The sequence below is a fragment of the Anneissia japonica genome, unplaced genomic scaffold, assembly GCF_011630105.1.
Source record: "Anneissia japonica isolate Jap-2015-1 unplaced genomic scaffold, ASM1163010v1 scaffold287579_len849171_cov184, whole genome shotgun sequence".
NCBI classification, from domain to species: domain Eukaryota; kingdom Metazoa; phylum Echinodermata; class Crinoidea; order Comatulida; family Comatulidae; genus Anneissia; species Anneissia japonica.
In genome coordinates, this window is record NW_022755335.1 from 644401 (window position 1) to 658922 (window position 14522).

The following is a 14522-nucleotide window of genomic DNA, read 5'->3' on the forward strand; positions in this document are numbered from 1 at the left end:
GTTAATACACTGGGCGATCGCCAACTGACTTGGCTTAAAAAAAAGATTCCGACGACACCTCATTGATTTTAAAATTAAAAATAACATGACATTATAGCTGAATAAATAAGGAACAAGTTTCAAAAACTGCCAAAAAAATCGGTCTAATATTAACAAAGATACGTTAAAAAAACTGCTCAAAAAGGGCTGATTTTCAGCGATTTCTCACCGTTTAGCGATTTCGGGCCGGATTTTTGGAACACAAAACAAATTGTAATGTCTTTATTTTAGTTAAATAAAAGATATAAAGTGATGAATTAATACACTAGACACATGGTTTTACTTGAACACTTTATTATGACATTGTAAAGTGATGAATAAGAACACTAAACACATGGCTTTATTCGTAGGCCTAGAGGCTTGGTCTAGCCTAGGTATCATAGTTCGTTCGTACATACGTTTATTGAGCGTTACGTAGGTATTAGGTCAAAGGTTACCACAAATTTAACCCAACCTCTATTTTACGAATCCCCCGATTTACGTACGCCCTCTGGTCCCGTACCGTACGTAAAATCGAGGTTCTACTGTAATTGGAAAATATGGAGACAATGTTGAAGGCGAACACTCATGATGATTGTTGCTAAATTTAATTCTGTTATAAAATATAAGGTATATATTGCATTATTATTTTCATAAATATAGCTGCTTATATCAATAATATTTTTATTATAAAACTGTATAAGCAATCTCAACTAGGCCCTACTGTGCAGTAGGCGTTTTGTGGTGCGAGTTATCTTGTTTAACTTTGATAGTAAAATATATTACAATATGATCCGGCTATCATAATGGCAACCGTTTACACAGATAAATGATTGTGTAGAATTATAGATTAGTAGGCCTACATAACAGGTAAACAATATGTCTGTAACACACCTGGTTTGCGTCGTCTTAGTGGCTGTGGACGTGTCTTCAGCAAATGGTAAGATAAGATGCGAAACATTGTATCCTAAAACATCAACTCATGGCGCTATATTAAGAGCTGTATACAGTAGGCTACTTATAGTGTTGGTGAATACCGGCCTATACTGTAATACGCTATAGCCAACAGGCTATAGTATTAGCATAGGCATTCTTGAATACCGTATTTATTAGAATAATTGCTCCGCTTTCAGTAAACGCCCCCTTCAATACCTTATTTGGAATAAACGCCTCTCTCGAATAACGATCCGGGCGTTTATTGCTTTTTTCGAATACCCCCCCCCCCCAGCCCCCCCCCTCCGACTGTTTGTAAACTGACTGTAAATTGGAAGCATCCTCATACTCAACACATTCTTTTATTGTTTTACTCAAATAGAATTCGTACATTTTTTTCTAACCTGGTTAAGTTTAGATGTTCACGCAATAACACATTTTAATGGTAATTGTGTCCAAATTTACAGTGAAATTTATTCGAATACGGTATACACACGTATCCATTTTACACACACACACACAAAATAAAATAAACTCCTCCCTCAAAAACCCTTTTCAACAATTTATTCGAATAAATACAATATTTGAAAACACGGAGAAATGCTATCTAACCTTAAAGAACCCCCCCCCCCCCAACCGACGTCTGAGGCAGATGTTTTCTTGTCCTGTTTCAGGGGACACTCCTATAATAAGGGGACACTTTTGTTTGGTCCCGAAAGTGTCCTGTAGGGGTTTTACTGTATCTTTCCTTCATTGTTCACTCATTATTCTTTCTCTTATTTTTCGTGACATCTGCATTGGTTCATTGCACTTTTGAATGTTATTAGGTAAATTTTAGACCAAACACACTATTTACAGGCTTATCTTCTTTTATACTTTTAGGAAGTAAACGGCCAGTGTTCGATGATTGGCTGAAAGAGGTAGGACTATTTTTGTATCCAAGTTGTTTAGTTACGCCTTATCCAGATCTCTCTCTGTGGGGCCTCATAGACACTTAATTTCATTAAGGCAAAGATGATTACTTCGGTAATCCCACGGTGCTGCCTGTTATTATTGTTATTATTTTCTTTCATAAACAAGTAACAAATCTAGCAAAAATACTGGAGGTGTTATACCATAAAATGAAAAACCGGTTTCAATTGTATAGTGCTGTATCAATATAGTTTTAGCATATGGATATATGTTTCTATAAGTTTGTGCACGTTCAACCAGTCCAACTAAAACCAACTCTCTTCTTGTTCAGAATGATAAGCAGTATGATACCGCCGAGGAATATGAAAGACGATTGAAGATATTTGAAAATAACCTTAAGGTGATAGAGACTCAAAATAGACGAAATGAGACTTATAAACGTAAGTTTCTGTAAAGCATATTACACCCGTAAAATGGTTCATACCTTATAATCACAGGCATTTAGAAGTGCTAAATTAAAGCCACCGGGTGTGTCCGCGAACATTTGTTGTATTTTTATTTGAATTGTAACTATCATTGTTATTGTTACCATAACTTTCTCAAGTGTAAGTGTTTGATTAATTTCAGTTGGAATAACGTCTTTCACTGATATGGATTTTGAAGAATTCTCCAACCTTTACCTCATGAATGCTCCACTGGTAACTTTCCTTCTAAACATACATAATTATTCTTAGCAAACTGTAATTGGCTGCTATATATTTAATTTTGAATATATTTTTGATAGCTTATCAAGGCTTACCGTATGAGAAATGCAGCCTAAACCGATTTTATTTTGTTTTTGTTCGTGAAATTAGTGTCTTTCTTTCTCAGAATTGCTTCTTCAAGAAAGGCAATCATCCGCGACGCAAGGGCCCTTTCCCGAAGTCCAATGACTGGAATGATTATCCTTTTCCTGTAGTAAATGGTGTTTTTGACCAGGTTTGTTGATTTATTTTAATAGGTCTCGGTATTACTTACCGTACCTTGCTAGCTATAACATGGGCCTATGCAAAAAGAACAGGAATGGTATTGCGTTGGCTTTTGCACGATAACATTTCCTTTATTCAATGTTTTGATAGAAAAGGGTATATAATAACTGGCCGTATACAGATTATGAAATTCAGTTTCATTAGTAAAATTTTATTTTTCCATTATAACCCCAAAAAATTATGGAGTTTGGCTTTCTAGTCGTGAGAATATCTTGGCATAAGTTTTCTTTCTGTGTTTCTAGGGAACATCTTGTGCGTCCGGGTGGGCATTTGCTTCAGCTGATACCCTAGCTAGTGCGACAGCAATCCTGTACAGTACTTTGTTCCCATTGTCGGCACAGCAGCTCATTGACTGTTCCTCTCAATATAACAACTATGGATGTTCTGGGTAGGCCTTTGAAATTATTTTATGTAGGCCTAGGCCTAAATTTATTGTTGTAGCTCAACTTCCGCTTATTGATTTCAAAATACAATTATTATTTTGAGTGATGCTTAAACAAACAAAATAATTATGTGATTGCCTGATTTGATTTAGATTATTTGGCTTTACAAACACCGTAAAAATATGACATCCTTCATAAAATTGAGTTTATTTGTTTTAGGAATACATAATTTACTAGTTAGCTAGTTACCCGGTATTAATCCTCTGTTATAGACCAAAATAATTAGCATTATTTTTCTTATCTGGAAGCTATCCTTAAATATACAATGTAAGCAATATTAGCAATAGTATATCCTTAATTATTGACGGATATTCTTTTATTAGTGGGCTAGCGTCAAATGGATTAGAATACATATATTATCATTTTGGCATCGCTCAAGAAAAGGATTATCCTTATAGAGGACAGGTATGTATGGCCATAAAACGATACTTAATTTTATACATAGCATCTACTTTACTGGTAGCCGTTCCTAGGCTACAAGATCTTCTTATACCTATAATATAAATATAAGATGTTAGCCCCTAACTTATTAAAATGCACTTGAAATGAAAAAAATACACCTATCCGACTCTCACTTGTTGAATAAATTATGAATTTTGAATTTGTCATTTGAAAGTCCTAAGTATTTTATATTTTAGGACGGTCCGTGTAATAAAAACAGCAGCCGAACCATTGCTTACGTCGCAACTGTTATCAACGTCACAGCGGTAAGAAAGTTGTTCTTTTACGAGTGCGCAATCAAAGATTTAGAGCTCGGGATGTTTCGTTTCAACAGGGTGTAATGGGATTAATGTGGGCCTGAAACTGAAGAAGATCGTGAGTAAGACACTATTTATTCTGATTTTCCCTTTTCCAAGGTGTCTGAGTTGGATATGATTGATGTAGCTGCGAACGACGGTCCAATGGCAGTTGGTTTTCATGTACCCGACAACTTTCACCTCTACAAAAGTGGCGTTTACCAAAAGTAAGTATCAAAATCAGCGTAGTTCATGGCCCATGTAGCTGGCCTATCAGCGACGTGGAATCGGGCGTGCGTAGGTGAAATTCGTGCTTACTCGCAGAACTTCGACTTTGGCACAAGACATCCAATGAATTGAAGTGTATGTTCGTATCTATATTATAATTAGGCCTACGCTTATTTCAAAACCTAAAATCACAGTGATGTAACACATTGCGTCAGATGATGTCGGGGATTCGAAACTTACCGGTCTGAAGAATAGAACATAGAACATAGATAATCTCCAGCCCACGAAGTAAATATATAATTTCATGTTTCAGCTTAATTGAGGAAAAAATAATGAATTTATTGTCGTTATTTATCGAAGATTTACCGAAGTTTACAATGTCACACATTCATTCCCGTGGCTTGACCAACGAGGGCTTGACTCACAATAAAGCCATGTAAAAAAAAACATAAGTTGTTAATCGTCCCCTCCCAAACTAAAAACAATCGCCCAATCATTTTTTTTTATTTCGCCAAAACTCACCAAAATATCGTCTTTTCGCCCATAATCTAACCTTGGCTAGGTCTATGTATTTTTGTAATTATTTTGTCTTTCATTTATTTTTTCGTACAGGGGGCTGTTATATGTATAAATTGCACCTAATCAAACAATACACTGGAAGATCCGTTAAGTAAATTTAAATGCGGCCCTGCCTCCATAAGGATTTGAAAACCTGGCATGATCAAGGGGGTGGTTTCATTAAATATTTTAAAAAAAAACACACTTCTTGCCTACCGACCGATCAACAACTTTTTTGTTTAACATGGATTAATTGAGTCATCAGTTGAACTTTTCAATGTGGTTAGCTGTTCCTCTCCTAATTCATCACTTTCTAGAACCCTTAGAGTATATAATCAGGAGTGGCGCCAGGATTTGCCGACTGGGGAACCGAGGTCCCCGACGGGGGTGGGTGGCGGTGCCCCCGGACGAGGGTCAGATTTCCCCGAAGAAAGCAAAGTGGGCGTGGTCGAGCTTCAATTAAAAGGTTTCGAAAATGGTCCAGGGGCGGAGCCCCCGATAATTCTGACGATTTAGGGGTTTCAAAGGCTTATTTAATCGATTTTAAGGCAAGCTCAGACAGCGTCGTACGACGCAACTCGACGCGATTTGTTGTCGCGTCGGGTCTGTGTGAGTAGACGCGATGGTTTGCGTCGGGGGCAGTCGCGTCGTAAAATATTAAACATTTCTCACGACGGCTCAAGACTGTCCCCGACGATGAAACGCGTCGGGCTGCGTCGTACGACGCTGTCTGTTGGCCTTTAGAGTCTACTAATATGTAGAAAATATTTGTTTTTCTCCCCGACGAATTGTGCTTTTTCTACCCGACGGGGAGGGGGAGGGCAGCTCTCCCCTGGCCCCCACCCCCCTGTATATAATATTTGCAGCATATTAACAAAAAGTATCTATGTAGAAACTTCCTCCTATATCTACACGTCACAAATATATAATTTTGAAGAGAAATGTACAGTAATTAGTAAGGCCCTATAAACTAATCGCCTTACCTCTTATCCCACCTAAATATTATACACTTATTTTTTATATATTCATTTTTTTTTGCCCATTTTAAGTTCAAAGTGTGCTTATTTTTATACACTTTTGAAACGTCAAACATCATTATTTTACAGCAGTATATTACTGCACTGTAATAAAGACGGTATTGTATAGTATTCATTACACCTACTGCACATATAAGGTACGGATATAATTAGTTGGTTTTTCTATTAAGAAAAAAACCAAAAAAAAAAACCCTCATTTGACATTTTACCTCAGCCTCAATTTGTTCTTATTTTGTTCTTAACTTTGAAGCAATTTCAACCTCAGTGTTCTTATTTAAAAAAAAAGTGTATGACTATAAAATTTAAGCTGGGCACAGTAGATGCATAACGTTCTCCACTACATTTACCCATGCGTTGTCTGGTATGTAACCTGGACGTTAGGGGTTTATCTAGGCACGTGATACATTTCCGTAGAATATGTGTGTACAGTATTTCCGTCTGTAAATAGGCCAATCTTCTTTTAGTGGTCATGAATTTTTGGTTCTATTTTATCAAAACTAATCGCGATGTTTAACATAATAGAGGGTAAGCGAGCGAAGTTGGTATAATTTATTTTTGACTTAATTTCTGTTTTAGCGACTCATGTCCAACCAGCGGAAATGAAGTAAATCATGTAGCCTTGATAACCGGATACGATAGAACAGGCGACGGGTTGCGCTACTGGATGGTGAAGAACTCTTGGGGAACAAAGTGGGGAATGGATGGGTACGGTAATGTAATCATTTTAGTCATAGAACTGGGACGTCTAATGCCAAAAAGTGAACAGGGATCACCTTCATTCAACGCTTGCCCTCTTCCCTCCGCCTTTTCGATTTACTACAACTGCATTGAGATAGGATGACAATATCGAAAAGTGATTGATAACTGACAATAAAGGAATAATACGCAGTACTTTATTAGTCTTTCCTTGTAGTTTCCTCCAAGTGGGATTACCGTGTGAAACATCTATCTTGTTTTATTGCATAAATTCAAATAAAATAAATTCATCCCCAATTATTAACATTTAAACATTAACAATAAATACTATAATTCTAATTATTTTTCTCAGATATTTTTGGATGGAACTTAGCAAAAACGTTTGTGGAATAATGAACTGTGCAACATATCCTATCGTGCATGACTTATCGGGACACTGATGCGCAAACTGAGAGAATGTCAATTGATTGGGAAACAGACTGTCATCATCGCTTCTCTGATTTTTATCTGAGATTCGAATTTGAACACGAAGTGTACACCAATTTTAGTAAACTGTATTGCTTGCAATTACAACAGAATAGCCTATTATTATTTATGTATAAAGAACGAATCATTTCTGAAAAGTAATATAATTGCAACTTTAGTAATACTGTAATTGAATTTCTGATAAATTCAAACCTGAACTAAGAAAACACAATTTATAATTATTAATTGAATTAATTCCAGTTAATTTGAGTTAATAAAGAATAAAATATAATAATGGAATTAAATTGTGTATAATAAGGTATATTATTGGTTTTTCATTGAAAATGTCAATTTAAGATAAATAATACCGTTTTGTATTTTAGTCTGAACAGGCGATGGACAACCGAATGACAGAAAAAAAATCAATTACGTTATGTTTTCTGGTTTTGTCCCCACCACCCTCACAAAAATAAGTTACTATGCGTATAGTGTGATAAGTAAATATTACAGTGTAGTGATTTTGACACCAATCCCAATAAATATCTTTGTTGTAATAATCTCAGCCGTTAGCGGGTACTGGCATGTTCTTAAATGAATTAACGAAATTGAACAGTTCAACAGCACAGTATATAGTATTTTAATAAATTGCACATAATCATGAAATTAACTATCTTCATCCATAAATATTGCACATAATCATGAAATTAACTATCTTCATCCATAAATAATCATTATAAATAACATTATTGCTTTAAGAAAATACCATAATACTGTAGTACATATTTGTGTTCATTAAAATGTGGGTAACCCATTTTGCATAAGACAGGAAATATTAATTTGGAAGCCAAGAAACAGGTACATGAAGTACCTGAAGAGAAGTATAATATGATAGCAAAGATACACATGCTGTCAGAACTTCACCCACAAAGAGAGAAAATACAAATCCTAATATCCTGAATAAAATATAAATATATAAAATTTTCACAGCATTCCACTACAATAGTGTTATAAGGAAAGCCAATTTATTCATGAAGTACAGGTTATCATTTTAAGAAAATAAGTTGAGAAATATTATCATAGTAATTATGTTTTAAATTTTGAAAACTGTGGGAGTGACTAAATATTGCATAAAGCATGCACATGTAAAATATACCATTACACATTATAACTATCAGTTGCAGCCCCAGAGTCTGAAATCTGGGGGGGGGGGGCAAGTGAGGGGCAGGGTAAAATTTTAGCGGAGAAATACAGTACTTTTTCCCATAGCTGACCGGATAATAATACAATTATAATGTATCACAACACACATTTACGGGTAACACTTCTGTAAATGAGCTTATTAAATATTTAAATGTTCATTATATTTATTACAAATTTAAACATTTTGTTAAATGCATTGTTTGTGGCCAGCCTTGAAATAACAGACCGATGGGAGCAATTAATTTTGTTGGCCAATCTTACAATGTCCATTTTTCCAAACTGGGGTGGGAGGAAAACTGAGCAAGAAAATTATAATACAATTATAATGTAAAAATTAAAATACAATTATAATGTATCACAACATTAAAATTTCCCCCTCCCCTTTCCCTCTCCTAGTTCCGCCACTGATAATTATCTAAATATGAATTATAATACAATACAAGATAATATGAATATACTGTATGTTGAGTGTACTGTATATAATAGAAAGCACATCCAATATTTTAATACTATTCACACATTCTGTGTGTTACAGATTTGATGTATTTTACTGTACTGTACTGTACTGAGTGAAAGAAGGTTGATTAATGTGATATGGGAGTCATCAAATATGATTTGATATTATAGCAAAGGACTATTGAGAGAGGTCATAAAAGGTACTGCAACATGGAAGAAAAAGAGGAATAACAAAAAGAGAAAAACTAGAGGAATTCAGAGAACCATGAACTTGTAAATGTACAGACAACTGATGATGATAGCTTATATATTTTTAATTTATATTTTGCTTAAAAGAGAACTAGCAAAATGATTTTTTTGTATTAGAGGGGAATTTTGATATGCCATTTATAATATAATCAACCTTAAAATCGCTTTTTGGCAATTTCTTATGGAGTTATAAGTCATTATATAAGATTTAATTGTGACGTCACTGGCAAAAAAAGTAACAAAAGATCGTGTAAATAAAACCGCGTAGGGTATCCGTCGCGTACAATCTTTGCGTGCATGCTGTAACCATAGCTGTAACTCTTCTGTTGACAACCGCTGATGCAGTTATAGGCCTATATGCAAGTTACAACAACCATGGTTACAGCATGCACGTAGCATGCATGCTATTTACACGATTTTTTATTACTTTTTCGCCAGTGACGTCACGGTAAAATCGTATATAGTGGCCTATAACTTCATAAACAATTGCCAAAAAACGATTTTAATGTTGATTCTATTATTAATGGCATATCAAAAATCTCCTCCAGAACAAAAAATCATTTTGCTAGTTCTCTTTTAACTTTCGATTTTTTTTCTAATGTAAAGTGCATTAAAGCTTTTAGCAAAGTGCACTCAATCAAGATCGAACTACATTATTATATTTAACACATTATTTTGTTTATAGGACCTACATTAATATAAGATAAAAGTTATATAATATGTGTAAACAACAACACTTAATAATTATTATATGCTTTTGGTACACCATGTGGCATAAATCTCAATTGATCTTATTTGGTTCTGAGAAGAATGGTTCAAATTGTAATTTTTTCCGACACTATGTTAATATGACATGTGTTGATGAAGACTTGAAAGTAAAACCCAGAACTCTTTAATTCTTCAAAAATATTCAATCACCACCTAATGCATACAGATAAATTTTTCCAAGTCGGGTGTTACAGTACCCTTGTATGGTATGGAATGCCGCACAATGACAGTTGCAGCCAAGCACTGCAAAGTAGTGAGTTTGACATGACACCAATCCCACTCAACATCTTTCTTGTTAGCAAGATCTTTAGCAGTCATTCCTTGATTGTTGCGAGTATCATAATGAGCGTCATGCTTCAGGAGCAACAAAATTATGTCATGCCATATGTTTCTTTCAGTTTTAACATCCGATGCTATGACATGGAGTGGTGTGGATTTGTTAGTGTCTGTCGCATTCGCATCGGCTCCACAAAACAATAGAAGTTTAGCAACATGAATGTCAGGAAATTTTCGGACTTGATATTTGCCAATCTTACTGGCTGTGTTATCAACAGCAATATGCATCAAGGACTGTGCATCTTTCGACCTCGGTGACAGTCGGAGCAGCTCGTAGACAAGTTTTTTTAGATAAGACATTTCATCTGAATCAGGGCCTAAAGATGTAGACTCAATCAGGCTCAGGGCAATTGAAATGAGGTGGAGAACAATTACAGGTAGGCTATTGAATACGAGCATCTCGTATTTACTTGCTGGGCCTAAAAATTGAACACATCTTTTTATTTCTGTGACACAGCACTGAATAACCAGCGACACTTGGCTAAAAGTTGGAAATGCTGACACACTGCTTTCATCACGTATTTCATTAAAGACACGCGCAAACCACAATAGCATATCACTTGTGTGTGAATAGAACAAACGATCATATGTCAACAAGTTTGTCAGTGCATGCATCCAGAGTTCGTATGCTTCTTGAAAATGTCCAGTGTCGGCTAATGCAGCACCGCGGTATCGTAACCCATTAACCGTTCCTGGATTAATTGGGCCTAGAATTTGCTCATAAATGTCAAGAGCTATCGAATACGCTTTGGCGTCATTTTGCAACATGTTCTCTAAATATCTTGGTGTTAAAATTTTTGGGGGTTTATTACTTGCATAACTCTTCTTAATATTCTCATTTAACCTCATAGTTAATGCACGACGCCAATAAGCTCCTGCCTTCTCTGTGTCGTTTGTTCGACATAGAACCGATGCACCTATTAATTCAAGGGCTTCAATAGCTCCAAGTTTTGAGCATTCTGGACGAGATATAAAATATTCAACGATAGACTCATGTCGCTCTGCTGCAGCTTTCATAAGAGGAGACGCTCCCTTTTCACCAATTTCAAACCTGGCTTTATATTTAAGAAACAGCTTTACTGTACTTAAATCATTTCGTTCAACTATATAGGTAAGCGGAGTGAGGCTACGGTGGTTGATTGAGTTTGCATCAGCACCATTTTTCAACAAGAGCTTAATGATCTCCATGTTATTTGCTTCTGCAGCAAATTCTAGAGCATTTTCATCCCGCATTGTTCGCCGGTTTACATCAACCCCTAGTTTCAGAAAATACTTCACTAGGTCAACATGGTTTTTGTAGCTCGCAATCATTAAACATGTGGTCCCATATCTCGTACCTAACTCAATGTCGCCACCTTGTTTCACAAGGTATTTTACAACATCAATGAATCCTCCGTAGCTGCTTGCTCGTAGTGGAGAGGAACATGAAACAGTGCCATGATCAACATTCGCTCCTCGCTTAACAAGAGCAGTAACCATGGGAAGATCTCCAAGAACAGCTGCACACCACAATGGTGGTGCACCTTGAACAAATTCGCTTTCTACAACCACATCACCGACCTTCTCTATGTCAACATGACATGTGTCCAAAAGGTAGCACATTACATCTATATTGCGATTCATACATGCATTGATAAGTGGTGTGGTATCACGTGCTGATGCATTGGTGAGTCCTAAGATTTCATTTTGGCTACGACCTGAAAGAATTTCTTGTAGGAGCTGTAAGTTTCCATTAGAGCAAATATCAAGAATCTTGGATACAACTTCTGATTTTGAGGTCATGTTTCCATTGAGCAGCTGTAAAAAGACATTTAATTTCTTATTCACTTATGCATTATTATACAAAAACAGACAAAATATAAAAAGAGAAGATGCAAAAAGAAAAAAACAGAAATCAAAAACAACTTTTAATTTTACTTTTACTTCAATACCTACATTATTAGTGTCCTCCTGAAGCTGTTTTAGCCGTCAATTTTACCAGTAAAAATAACTGACCAACCAGTAAAACTTGTGTTTGTAGAATAAAAAAAGCACTTATTAGGCCTAGGTAGCCTAGACTGGCCTCTTTCAATAAATGAACATCATTCCATTCCAGGCCTAGGCTATGATTATATGTAATTGTTTTTTGAAGCCATTGAACGGACCACATAAAAGAGCCAACACCTCACGTTGCATGCACTTAGCTGGCTTTATATGGTCAAATTTTCCAGTAAAAATTTTTCAATTGGGAGAACACTGGTTATTCAACAAACTGACCACAATTGTTTATTGTTCTTATGATTTGCAGTACTTTGTGGGCAACTCCTTCAGTACACCTCGGAGAATCAAGTTAATCTAATGTTAAATAAAAATTTTACATTTTTTAAATGTTTGAAGTTTGCCTTACATGGAATGTTTTTTTTTTTTTTTTTGCTTGTTAATGAATTATTAAATTTGTATACAGTACTTACGAATTGTCATGAATGGCACTAGTGGGGGCCTGTCGGGGAGAGCTGCCCTCTCCCCCTTTCGTCTGGGAGACTAATCACAATTCGTTGGGGAATAACATACACTTACGCTCTTGTTGCGGAGTCTGCCCTATGTTGGGACACAGGGGTCGTGCAAATCCTTGGCACTTCCGTGAATTGATGATTTTGTTGATATTTATTATTGTATAGATATGTTTGTATTGTGAATTGTAAATTTTAAGTATGAAATTTTTACTGTATCATATATTTTTTATATAGTTTTTATTAAATCATGTTTAATATATAGATTGAAAATCTACAAAATTTTCTGTTCAGCTTAAGATGCTAATTTGTATTTGTATAAACATAATATGGTTAGTGTGGTAGAAATATTAAAAGGCTATTAACAAGAATATGTTTAGCTTTAGCTCAGTTAGGCCTAGACAGTAAAGTTCCACCATCCATTCTAATTAGTGTTATTTTCACACAGCCTGACATATGCCTTCTCCTAGGCTACTTGAGGTCTACCTCCAATACTATCTAGGCCCTGTGCATGCGTGGTTGTTTAGCAGAAGGCGGCTTATCATTAATAATAAATATTATGCGTCTAGCCCAGCCCACATTGCATAGCCTAGGAAGGAGGAGTAATAAGAAGACCAAGTCGATTTATAGTCATGTTGACAAAGACGTCTGAGTAGGCTAAGAAAAAGGCTAGGCCTAGTTAAGGGCCTAAGAACTAACCTAAATCGTGCGCACATTCCAGTTTGAATAGATGTGTAGATTTTGTACTGATACTTGAAAGGATAAGCAATGCCTTTGGAAGCGTTGATAGAAAACATAGGCAACCAACGCTGGCTTGCCGATCAATTATTTCGTTACAATACTGTACAGTATTGACAAATTTAAAGGTCTCTCAGATCATCCCGACAGGAAAACGTGCGCATGCGGTATTATGCTTGAGTGAGCGCCCCCTCAATCGCCCTCGACCAATGAACAAATTGGAGAAGAAGGGGTCTTTATTAGGCCTGTCTGTCCTTAAATTTCTGTTTTATTAACTTGTGAGCAGAAAGCTAAAGAGACTTCCAAATATCTATAGGCCTATAAAACTAAAAGTATATATTTTTAAACGGGTAAAATATTAAACAATGTCTGGAGCGAGGCTAGAAAATAGAAGAAAATAAATCATATAATATATTATGTATGTACTTCATGTACGTTTGTATGGCGCTTGTATAATTCATGTGTGTTATATTGCATCACTTTATTTTGCCTTAAGTTTTTTGTTTGAGATTACTTTTAAGTTTTTTACATGACTGAACAGTTTCTTTTTTTTTTTTTTTTTACTTTACCTTTGTCCCTTTTGAAAATTTGAATTGTCTTTTTCTTAGCATATAAGACTCTTTTTTTACTACTTTCCACTGTATTGTTTTGGACGCACCTTCTATTGATGAGAAGTGTGCCACTGATTGAAAAGTGTAGTTCCTAATAAATTGAATTGAATATATTATTGATTGCTTACTTGTATGTAAGTTAATAGTTTTCATTTGGAAATTACTAGAATTAGAAATTTACCCACGATAAAGTAACTGACGATATAGTTACAACATATGTTATTCTGTTGCACTTAAAACATATGTTATTCTGTTGCACTAAATATAACTTTTTGCATTCGCTGACCCCTCAGGACATGTCAAATGTACTACTATCGATATTCTAACAATACGGTTATAGGTAAATGATATGCCACAGAAGTACAACTTTAAACAGTAGCGGATCCTTGGATTCGAAATAGGACTACTTCACATCCCAGAAACCCGAGAATGAAAGGGGGGACGGGGGTCCTCCCCCGGGAAAATGTTGATTTCTAGATAGCCGGAAATGAGCTTTTCCGACTTTTGAGGTGTCTTTAATGACCTTTAATTTCTTGAAAATTCTAGGTTTTACCCCTCTTTAAAAAAGGTCAGGTGATTTATCTCATTCTTAGGCCTATACCATACAAGAAAATCAAAGA

At 35.5% G+C, this 14522-nt stretch overlaps 2 protein-coding genes across 2 annotated transcripts; one reads left to right on the forward strand and one right to left on the reverse strand.

Annotated features, from left to right (window-relative positions):
- The first annotated feature begins 613 nt into the window (after positions 1-613).
- LOC117123420 (pro-cathepsin H-like) lies at positions 614-7755 on the forward strand. Its single transcript, XM_033269323.1, has 11 exons — positions 614-958; positions 1834-1871; positions 2195-2303; positions 2491-2561; positions 2734-2841; positions 3134-3279; positions 3658-3739; positions 3973-4041; positions 4192-4298; positions 6471-6599; positions 6943-7755. The coding sequence occupies exons 1-11, from the start codon at positions 898-900 to the stop codon at positions 7028-7030; spliced, it is 1008 nt and encodes a 335-aa protein (XP_033125214.1). The 5' UTR covers positions 614-897; the 3' UTR covers positions 7031-7755.
- Positions 7756-9592: 1837 nt separating this feature from the next.
- LOC117123416 (protein fem-1 homolog C-like) lies at positions 9593-13472 on the reverse strand. Its single transcript, XM_033269321.1, has 2 exons — positions 13253-13472; positions 9593-11861 (listed from the first exon to the last, which is right to left on the reverse strand). The coding sequence occupies exon 2, from the start codon at positions 11844-11846 to the stop codon at positions 9882-9884; it is 1965 nt and encodes a 654-aa protein (XP_033125212.1). The 5' UTR covers positions 11847-11861; positions 13253-13472; the 3' UTR covers positions 9593-9881.
- Between the last annotated feature and the right edge of the window lie 1050 nt (positions 13473-14522).